At 58.8% G+C, this 11,151-nt stretch overlaps 1 protein-coding gene across 1 annotated transcript in view; it reads left to right on the plus strand.

The window, feature by feature from the left end:
• Positions 1 to 10,367, plus strand: part of TTBK1 (tau tubulin kinase 1) — a gene marked incomplete at its 3' end in the record, with an annotated part of 36,612 nt that extends 26,245 nt beyond the window's left edge. The window contains exons 13-14 of the mRNA XM_082639114.1: positions 7,752 to 9,316; positions 9,983 to 10,367. Of these exons, the coding sequence (XP_082495240.1) occupies positions 7,752 to 9,316; positions 9,983 to 10,367 (1,950 nt within the window). The remainder of the gene's footprint in view (positions 1 to 7,751; positions 9,317 to 9,982) is intronic.
• Positions 10,368 to 11,151: the final 784 nt, after the last annotated feature.

The following is an 11,151-nucleotide window of genomic DNA, read 5'->3' on the forward strand; positions in this document are numbered from 1 at the left end:
AGGCAGTGGTTGGGGGGGGGGCCTGGGCTACTGGGGTGGGCAGAAAGAGCTGTGGCAATGTGTCTATATTAGGTGGCCAGGGGAGGGGACCATGCTTAGGGAGGATACGGGGGCCCCTGGCTGTGGGAGCATAATGCTGTATCTCCTTCTGTCCTTGGGTTGATTTGGTACCTGAGGATGGAAGAATAGACCTCTAAGGAGGGCCCGAACACCACCCCACCCCACCCCAAACTCCACTGAGATTCCAGCCCATAGGGCAGGAATCAGCCCACCCCCAGGGGCAGTCCTTGGTAACAAGGAGTGTGGCAAATCACTCTTCTTAAGTTGGGGGGCATGTCCCCAAAGTTTGCATTATTCCCATTAGGGACAGAGGTGCCCCCTGGGACTGGTGGGGTCAGCCTCTGAAAATTTTAAAGCATCCTTCTCCCTAAGGGAGAGGCTCCCAGCCTGAGGACCACATCCTTCAGATATCCCAAATGGTTTCTCACACCACCCAGTGGGCTTCCCAGCTTAGGGAGCCCCTGGGCTTGAATGGCCCCAGCCCCCCAAGTGAGTAGTTAAGAAGCAGTGGGGGAAGAGGGGCAATGAAGCCCAAAGAACTATGGGAACCTTCCTAGACCTCCGCTTCCACTTGGTTCCGCCGTGCGTCCCACCACGTACCCTCCCTTCTACCTGCACAGGCTCTGAGGGTGGGGGTGCTGGGGTTTACCTTGCCACGACTAACAGGCCCCCCCGCCTCTCTCTCTCTCTCTCTCTCTCTCTCTCTCTCTCTCTCTCACACACACACACACACACACACACACACATAGCTGAAGGCACACTTCATGCACTCTCCGGACAGCAAACTAGCGGCCCCCCGCCCAGGAGAGCACGAGGATCGTGTTTCCGGGCCCCTCTCACAGGTTTATCACTGTATCGGGACCCCCATCTACCACATTCCCCTTTGTCCCCGACCCCTGGACCCGCCCCCGCGGCCGTCGCACCACGAATGTATGTTCAGTCTTTTTAACTAGCTGCTAAGCGGCGTGATCAGGGTACCGCCAGGCCTCCGAGCCCCTGGCTCGAGACCCGCCCCTCACGCCGCCAGAGCTGCCCTCCCGGGCGCCCCGACTTGTGCGCCCGAAGGGGTGTCAGCCTCTGCGCCCCGCTCCCGCCGAGCTGCCTGCTGCTAAAGTCCTCCCCCGGGTTATCGCCCCCAGCCGCCCGCCGCCCCCGCCCCACGCTGTGATTGTGTTAGCTTCCCCTCCGCAGGCTCTCGGTCGCAGGGTCCCTGGCCCGGGGCGGGGCGGGGCTGGAGTGGCAGCTCGCCCCTCAGGGCTTCAGGGCAGGATGCTGACGAGGGCTGGGAGGGGAAGCTGGCCAATTCTCCGGGCTCGAAGAGCCCCTGTCGCCCACCCCTGATTCCAGTTACCTCACCGCCTACAGAGCTGCCCCCTCCCTCCCCAAATAACTGGCCTTGCAATTGGATGCCAAAGAGCCCAGAGTTGAGGGGGACCCAAGCTTTGAGCCTAGGTCTCTCAGAGCCACCCAACACCCCCTTTTGGCCCAAGCCCCTGCGTCCGTGTCTCCTGCCCCACCCCACCACTGAGGGCCCTGCGGGTCCCCAAACATGCCCCCACTTCCAGCTCTTCTCTCTTCCCACCCCCGAAAATAAAACTCAGGGACCAACATCTGCTTCCTTTGCACTTGCTCTGTCGACCCCTGTCCCCCCACTTGGAGGGGCTTCCGAGGGTGAAGAGGCGGGGTTCGGGGCCCTTGTGGCTGACAGTATTGAGCGAGGAGAGGGCTGGCCCCTGCCCCCTAAGAGGTGAGGCTGGTAGGATGGGGGAAGCTCAGCCCTGGGGCCCACCTGAGCCCTTTCCCTCCAGGGACCCGAGGAGCCCCCTCGCATTGTTGGGAGACACTTCCTGATCGAGGTGGGGAGGGGAGCGAGGGATAGGAAGGGGGTTGGTGAGAGGACCTCCCTTCCCGGAGGTCCCGAATCCCAGCCTGTTTATTCCTGGGCTTCCCCATCCCATCATACCCACCCCCATTTTGTACTGCAATAATACTGTATTATAAGCTTGCACTATTTCCCGACCCCGGCCAGCATAAGCATGCACGAAAAACTCAAAACCACACACACACAGGAAGATGGGACGCTTTTTTTTTTTTTTCTTTCTCTCTCTCTCCGGGGTGCGTCCTCAGTGTACAGAGCGGCGTCGGGGGGGGCCCCGGGCCCGGGTAGAAGAGCATGCACTGAGACCCCGCCCCTAGACTGCGAGTACTGTACAAATCCAACACTTGAAACTGACACGCACACGCGCGGCGCCGCCGGGGAGCGGGGTGGGACACGGACACGCACCCCCGCGCACACGGCCACGCACAGGCGGGGGTGGGGGGCGCCCCGCCGTCACGCGTCGCTGTGCGAGGGATCTTGTGCCTTTTAAAGTCCCTGTTTGTTAATGCAGACAATCCGGAGAGCTTGTGTACTACCAAATCCTGATTAAAGACGCCTTCCAGGAACCTGCACTTCGCCTGCTTTCTTTCACCCTCCTCCTTCCTAACCCACCATTTGATGCAGAACCAATTCTGGGGTCGCCGGGCTGGGCAGAGGGCAGGGTCTAGTCTTTTGCCGACTCAGGGATGGGGTGGGGGGCAAACTCCAGATCAGTGGATCCAGCCCCACTCCTACCTCCGCTAAGACAGGCTAAATCGGGAGGGGACCGGAGGTTTCAGCCTAGTTGGACTTGAGCAACCCTCAGGAGGCGGCTGTCTGTCTCCTTTCATCCGCAGGGGGGCTTTGGGGGTGGACTCTGGTCTTTGGGGCCGACTCCAAATCGCCAACTAGCTGGAGGGGGGATGCGGAGTAAGAAGGTGGGCGCACTAATCAGTTTTCTATGGATCAGACAATTGAGGCCAAGTGTGTGCTGGGGGTGGGAAGCCAGAATGCCAGAGAGCCCTGTGGGAGGGAAGGGCACGGGAGCCTTCCCCTGTCCCCTGCTTTAATGGGGGGTCTGAAGTAGCTCTGGCTTGGGGGAGAATGGTCTGTTGAGGGGGATCAGTGAGAGAGTGGATTGTGCAGGGCCAAGGGAACGCAGGGATAGAATGTGGGTTGAGGGAGAACTAGGACAAGGAGGGGGGTGGGACACAAAGAAGGAGAGGATCGCAGAGACTTTGGAGACTGCAGAAAGAGGTTGAAGGTGGAGGGGTCTCACCCTCTCTCTGTCCCCCACCCCACCCCTGCAAGCCTGCAGCCACAGCACCCAAAGAGGATGATACTTTTCCCGGGGCCTAAAGCAAGTGTGTGGGTAAAAGAAGGGCAAGCTACAGCTGCATTTCTTGACCCGCAGAGCATTTAGAATGTCCCCATGCTGTCAGATTCTTGCCCTGGGGCAGCCAGGGAGGGGCTGGGAACACTGAGATCTGGGGGTCAAGTATGTGAGGATCTGTAGAGACCTAGGCTAGGCAGCTGCCTTCCCAGGTCATCTTACCCCTTCCACCCAGATGACTGCCACAGGCCAGTGTGCCCGGGGTGGGTGGCACCCCTGGGTGTGGGGTGGAGGAGCAGAGGGAAGGCTCTTGGCTTGGCAGATGTGGTTTGAGAATAGAGACCCGGACAGACAGATGAAGAATCTGGGAAAGGCAGAGGTGGGCAGAGGAAGCTACCCTGTTGACTTCTCATCTCCAATTTTCAGTTTGGGAAATTATGGCAACTGGCGCGGGGGGGGGGTCCCCTGGGGAGGAGGGGAGATGGGAGGTATGCGCTGGGCAGCTGCTAAGGGAGGAGATGGGCACTGCTGTGAGAGGCACAAAGCCCTCCCCGCCCTACAGTGAGGGAGGGGCGGGGTGTCAGAGTTCACACTCCTCTTGTCCGTCGGCAGCCCCCCTTCTTTGACCTTGGGACTGTGGGCTGATGTGCAGTGCACAATGTCTGGGACTGGCTAGGGTCCAGGCAGGAGAGTTGCTCAATGCACGCTGTGTGGGGGTGGGGGTATGTGGAGTAACCTGTCTCCAGCATCAGTAGCAGAGAAGTCAAGGCTGAGGAGAGCCCAGTTTTGTTGGTGGCAGGGGCAGTTGGGAGTCTGGTCCGTCTACCTCTGTTCACTTTTCCGGCTGACTGGAGTAAACATGGGCTTGGGCTGAGTTCTGAAGTTGGTGAGGCCACATGCCGCTGCTCTGGGCTCAGCGGAGGCAGGGGGAGGGCTGAGGCTTTCATTCTCTCTGTCTCAGCTCCAAAGGCCTGCCTCTCCTCCTCCCACACTATTCACCCTCACCACATCTGCCTTTGGCCAAACTCCATCAGTTCACCAGGGAGCTTTGAAACAGATTTCTGGGCCTCATCTCTGACCTACAGAATCTAGGGAGTAGGACTCAGGGCTCTGTTTTTTTAAAAAGCACCCCCAAGTCACGTTGTGCCAAGCATGCTGGGGTACCACAGTAAGCAGACTAGAATCATAAAGGGCCAATGCCCTGGGAAGGGAGCAGGAAGGTGTGAGCTTCCCCAGACCCCAACTTGCGCTTGGTGATACCCAGCACTGTTTCTTCCCTCTGAGATAGACTGGGAGAGTGTCACTGCTGTCCCCCTCCCATGGTGTCCTCAGGCCTATAGGGCCAAGCACACAGAAGCTATCCAGTGACCATTGGCTGATTGAATGAGCACGGGATCACATGGGCAAATGGATGAATACTCATTGGGCACAGGCATCCAGGAGAGGCCAGAAAGGGTGTGGGAGGACTTCCCGCTCTCTGAGGAAGGAAGAACTTGAGCCCAGCCTGGGCCCTCCCCAACATGGAGCCAGATGGGGAGGGGCTTTGAAATAGAAAACTCAGCATGCCCAGGCCAGGGTGGGCTTGGCAGTGATCCTTAGGGCAAACCTGTCACTACTCTGAGGTTCACAGTTCTGCTAAAGGGCAGAGGGTCCTGAGTTTCTCCATGTGGGAGGATGGGAGGCCAGTGAGGCAGTGGAAAGAATTCTGAGTTCTGGGCTACTCTGGGTGGTGTGCTTTGTGACTTGGGCATGTTGATGCTTCTCTCCAAGCCTCAGTTTCCCAGTCTGATATCAGTGATGCCTGATTTCCAGTTCTCATCCCTCATCTCTCCCATGTAATGGAAGGGGAGGGCTTTGAGATGAAAGGAGAGAGGGTTCCAGCTATGATCATCTAATGTGGGCACTGTGAGCAGAGGATCCATCCTATGGTTGGGGCTTTTCCTGAGAGATCCAAGAACTAGCCAGATGGCAGGGGAAAAGGTGGTTCTAACAGGGATGCCCAAAGTGTCAGAGATGGGACAGGGAAAATAGGCAGAGGTTCTGCTGAGAAAGAATGGCTTGGTGGGGTTGAAGGATATCCCTGCTGGGTAGGATGTATCTAGTGCTGGGTGGGTGAGTTCTGAGCCAGACAGGATAAAAACATAAACAGAACACACCCCAGAGCGTGCTGGGGTCCTGTCCAGTGTCTGATGCTATTTTGTCTTGCATCACTCCTCCCCACTCCATCAAGGCCTCACTGATGGTCTGATTGTGAGGAAGATTATGGCAGTTAAGGAGGGGAGAAGTCACAGCCTTGAGCAAATCTTGGCCTTGGGGATTCCTTCCCCTCCACCAGCCTTTGGGCTGACTGCACAGAGACCTCAGCTGGGAGAGCCCCTTCTTTCCCCACCCCCCGCCCCCCGCTCACAGGTGTGGCATCCAGGAGTTTCTGGGGCTGAGGAAGGAATCAATGATCTTCAAACCAGAGTGAGCAGGGTGGGGAGGGAGCTAACATTTATCAGTCAACTGCTATAAGCCAGACTCATTGCTAACATGACCTCATTTATGGTCACAGCCTTTGTGGAGAATGCATTATCCCCATTTAATTTCCTAATCTAAAGATTTCACACTCCATGAAAACAAGGACCAGATCTGTCTTGCTGATCCACAAATTCACAGCCTCTAACACAGCGGCCAAGGCAATAGACATTCAAGGACTTCTTGAATGAATGAATGAATGAAAAACCCTTAAGAGGATCAGTGTTTATCAAGAAAGAGAGCCATGTAAACACGTGCTTATGAAATAGAGGGTGGAAGGTTCTGTAATGGAAGGATGTGGGAAAACAAGTAGAGTGATGAAGTCTGCTTGGTGGGTGGACAAGAAGCTTTTGGGGAAATGAGCTGTTTTAGCTGGGTCCTGGAGGAAGAGTAGGAATTTGTCATGTCAATAGAGAGAATGAGAGGAACCCCTGGGCAAAGGAAACTGCCTAGGGAAAGACCCAGAAGTGTGAGATGCATGAGGCATTTAGAGAACTGTTGGAACGTAAGTGGGGGACCAGAGGGTGCTGCTCAAAGTGAGGTTGGAGCACAAGGTAGGAGTCAGATCGTGGGGTGGGGTGCGGACAAGTCGGGGGGTGGGGATGCTCATGTGCCAAGCCAAAGATTGAAACTGTCTCCTGAGGACTGTGGGACCCACCATAGGTTTCCGCAGGTTTGAAACTGTCTCCTGAGGACTGTGGGACCCACCATAGGTTTCTGCAGGTTTGAAGCAGAGAGAAATGGGATCAGATTTAAGTTTCAGGAAGATCACTTGGGCAGCTGTAGGAAGAACGGATGGGCAGTGCAGAATGGAAAAAACAGGCTGATGGCTGGGGAACCACCAGGCAGGACAGGGCTGTGCCCACAGGCATAGGGCAGCAGACAGAGATGTTCAAGAGGAATGCCTGGCAGGACTCCCTGAGAGTCTGGATGGCACCTGAAGGTGTTGGAGCCCCTCCAGGGCTTCTGGTCTGCATGGGTTGTGTTTAGGAAAACAGAGGCCCTGTGTGTTCAAAAGGCTAACAAAGTGCTGGATACCATCAGTACCATCCCACCAGGAACAAAGCCATGTCAGCTCTAATGGGGCCTGGTGCATTGTGGGTGCCTGGGGATGTGTGTGATTGACAAGGGCAGAGCTAGAGAAGACACAGCAGCTGAGGTCCTGGTGAGATGGTCAGGCCTTTTGAGTCTGGAAGGAAGGGGGCTAAGGGGAGATGTGGCAAGAATCTAGAAAACCAAGGACATGCCATCACATTGCCAAGAACTCTGCACAAAGCTTCAAAGGGTAAAACTTAATCAGGTGAAAAGAATCTGCCTTTCATAGCCTGTCTGTGAGTTTTGGGAGGAAGTGTGGACTCAAAACATACCTACAGAGGACTGGAAAATTCCTGGCTGACAGGCAGGTGGGAAGGGGGCTGGAGCTCCAGGAGTCCAGCCTGCACTTCAAGGGGTGGAGGACAGCCTGAACTTTGCCCTTGTCTGACAGGTTCTGGTGGCCCTGGTGGCCAGCTCCCTGGCTGCAGAGGAACTGTGCCCTGTGAGGAGGCAGTGAGGGCTGACCCAGACACTTGCTGCCTCTCTCTGGACCTGGTTTCCTACATGGTGGCTATGATGGCTTGCAGTTGTCATTTTCTTCTGTTGATTGAACTAGAGCTGCCTCTGGGTTTCAGGATACACATAGGATACAGAAGAGTGGGGGTAAAGGGAAGACTGGTAGACAGAAAAGCCACCAGGATCAAGGCCTGGGACCTCAGGGGACCTGGAGCATGAACACAGTTATTCATCAGAGATTTATTGAGCACTTACTAGGTGCCAGGGACCATTCTAAGCCCTGGGGACAGAGCAATGAGCAAAACAGCCCCAGCATGTGCTCTAGTGGAACTCACACTCTCATAGGCCTCCTAGCCTGGGAGTGCAGTCAGGCCTTCTCCGGCCCAGGATGGGGGGGTGACCTCAGTGGGTCCCTGTGTGTGCCCCTTGCAGGTATTCTCCGTGGCACCCCCGTTTGAGGTGAATGGTCTCCCGCGAGCTGTGCCCCTGAGCCTGCCCTACCAGGACTACAAGAAGGATCTCTCCGATTACCGCGAACGGGCTCGGCTGCTCAACAGGGTCCGGAGGGTGGACTTCTCGCACGTGCTACTTGCCACCCCGCAGGTCCCACTGGCTCCTGTTCAGCCTCAAACGAATGGGAAGGAGGAAGAGGAGGAGGAGGAGGAGGAGGAAGAGGAGGAGGAGGAGGAAGAAGAAGAAGAGGAAGAAGAGGAGGAGGAGGAGGAGGAGGAAGATGAGGAAGAAGAGGAGGAAGAAGAGGAGGAGGAGGCAGTGGCCCTGGGGGAGGTGCTGGGGCCACACAGTGGCTCCAGCAGTGAGGGCAGCGAGAGGAGCACGGACCGGAGCCAGGAGGGCGCCCCGTCCACGCTGCTGGCCGATGATCAGAAAGAGTCCAGGGGCCGAGCCTCCATGGCTGACGGGGACCTGGAGCCTGAGGAGGGCTCCAAAACGCTGGTGCTCGTCTCCCCTGGCGACATGAAGAAGTCGCCTGTCACTGCCGACCTGGCCCCCGACCCTGACCTGGGCACTCTGGCTGCCCTCACTCCTCAGCATGAACGGCCCCAGCCCACTGGCAGCCAGCTGGACGTGTCTGAGCCAGGCACCCTGTCCTCTGTCCTCAAGTCTGAGCCCAAGCCCCCTGGGACCGGGACAGGGCCGGGGGCTGGGGCAGTGACCATAGGGGCAGGGGGAGTGGCAGTCACCTCCTCGCCCTTCACCAAAGTCGAGAGGACCTTTGTGCACATTGCAGAGAAAACCCACCTCAATGTCATGTCTTCTGGTGGACAAGCCTCCCGGTCTGAGGAGCTCAGCGCTGGGGGGGAGCTGGGCCTGGAGGTGCCCTCTGATGGAAGGGCTGCAGAGGAGGGGGCCCCCGTGTACCTGGAGAACGGCATTGCCCTATCAGGGCTGGTGAGCTGTGTCCTGTCCGCCCCCCCCGGGAGCAGCCCCTTGGAGGTGACCACAGACTCACTGCCCAATGGCCCAACCCTTGCCGATGGGCCAGCCCCGGTGTCCCTGCTGGAGCCGGGTCCCGAGAAACTGGCCACCATCTCCCCCAGTCGCCATGCCATGCCAGGCCCTCGGCCCAGGAGCCGAATCCCTGTCTTGCTGTCTGAGGAGGACACAGGCTCGGAGCCCTCAGGCTCACTGTCGGCCAAAGAGCGGTGGGGCAAGAGGGCCCGACCACAGCAGGACCTGGCTCGGCTGGTGATGGAGAAGAGGCAGGGCCGCCTGCTGTTGCGCCTGGCCTCTGGGGCCTCATCCTCTTCCAGTGAGGAGCAGCGCCGTGCCTCTGAGACGCTCTCAGGCACAGGTTCCGAGGAGGACACACCTGCCTCTGAGCCCACGGTGCCCAGGAAAGCCGGGCGGGCAGCTGCCACCCGGAGCCGGATCCCCCGCCCCATCAGCATCCGCATGCCCACGCCTGCCGCAGCCCAGCAGCCACCTGACAGACCCCTAGGCGCGACCCCAGCATCTGACACAGCCATCACCAGCAGGTGAGAAACTGCTGCTAGTCCCAGGGCAGGCAGAGGGTGACTACAGAAGGCCTCCACCAGCAGAGGCTTCCCTGGAGCCAAGGGCTATTGATAATTCAGGAAGGACCCTCAGCCACACCCCCTGTCCACCACCTCCCCAACTAAGTCTCTCTTCTGACTCAGGTCCCAGCCCTGTCACTGGGCTCAAGGGAGTGGCTGCAGTGAGTGTGTCTGGAGGGGTTCCAAGGAGGCCAGGCTTGGGAAAAGGTTGGTGGGGGCAGTGGGGTCCACACACAGCCTCTGGTGTGCCATGGGGCATTTGAGGCCAAAGGATAAAGGCCAGAATAGTTAGGAGAAAACATTATTCATATTAATATAAACATGGGTATATAATAGAGTAGAAAGTAAAATCCATGCGAATTTTAAAGATAAAACAGAGACATCAAAGAAAGCCTGGAGCAAGCTCTTTTGGTAGCAGCCTGGGAGTGTGTGGCCCTTAGAGGTCCTGTTCTGGAGGATGGGGCACCATGCCTCAGTTTATCCATCTGTGCCAAGGTCTCCTCAGTTTCATCCAGCTCTGAGGATGCAGGACTCTGGAGCTCAGTGCCCAGGGAGATTCTGAAAATGTCTTTTTGTTTCTTTGCCCTCCTCTTGTCTCTTGCCTTCTGCCCTCCGCACCTCCTGCAGGCTCCAGCTGCAGAAGCCCCCAGGGACGGCCATTGCTGCTGACCTCCGTCCCAAACAGCCCCCTGGCCGTGGCCCGGGCCCAGGGCGAGCCCAAGCCGGCACCAGGCCCCCGGCCCCGCGCAGTCCCGGCCTCCCCGCCTCCTCCGCGCACCATCCCAGCGCCTCCCCCCGGAGCCGGTCCCTGTCCCGCAAAGAGAGCCCCTCCCCCTCGCACCAGGCCCGGCCGGGGGCCCCCCCACCCCGGGGCGCCCCGCAGGCCCGGGCCCAGCCTGAAGGCACCCCCTCCCCGGGGGCCCCCAAGAAAGGACCCAGAGGGAAACTCCAGACTCAGCGCGCAACCAAAGGCCGGGCGGGGGTTGCGGAGGGTCGGGCTGGGGCCAGATAATGACGCGCGCGGCGGTCCGTGGCCCCTCACCCTCACCCCGGCCCCCCACCTGCAGCCGGCCACACTGGAACAGCTCCCAGCACAGCCTTACGCGCCTGACGCGCGCCACCCGCGGCCCCAGCTTCCTGCCTGCACCCGCGAGGACGCGCGCCAGCACACGACGCGCCCACCCGCCGGCCCTGCGGAAGGGGACGCGGCGCCGCGCGGGGAGTGTCCGCCTCCCCATCCTTCCCCGTCTCCACCCCTCCCCCTGCTGCCCTTCAGGTGGGGCAGGCTCACCCTACGCCCCGGGGAAGGCTCAGCGACTCTTCACCAAGGACTCCACGAATGGGGACGCCCTGCTAACCACCAGGCCTCTGCTGCTCTCCAAGCCCCCCCAGGGAACTCTGCTTACACATCCTGCGGCGCCTTTCCCTTCTCCTGACCCTCCTCCAGCCAAAGCTACAAGCCCCAACCCTTTCGGAAAGGCAGCCTCAAATTCCAGAAGTGGAGGCTCCAGCCTCCCACTAGGGGTTAATCTCACGTCTCCTGGGAGCTGTGGTGGTTGGAAAGGGCTCTTCTCAGCTGCCAGACGGGGGTTGGGGAGGTGAGACCTAGGAGCCATTGGTCTACTGTGGTGTGAGGGGGCAGGTCTGACCTGCCCCAAAGTCAGCACCATCCTGGACACCCCTGTAGGAGGCAGTGGACAGGTGATGGGGGAAGGGTGCTCCCTTGCGCCTCTAGGGTGCAAAGACCCCCTCCCCCTTAGTTTGTGTGGGACCTCAGTGGGAACCATCAAGTGTGT

The sequence above is a fragment of the Mesoplodon mirus genome (assembly GCF_964341445.2).
Source record: "Mesoplodon mirus genome assembly, chromosome: 12".
Lineage (NCBI taxonomy): Eukaryota > Metazoa > Chordata > Mammalia > Artiodactyla > Ziphiidae > Mesoplodon > Mesoplodon mirus.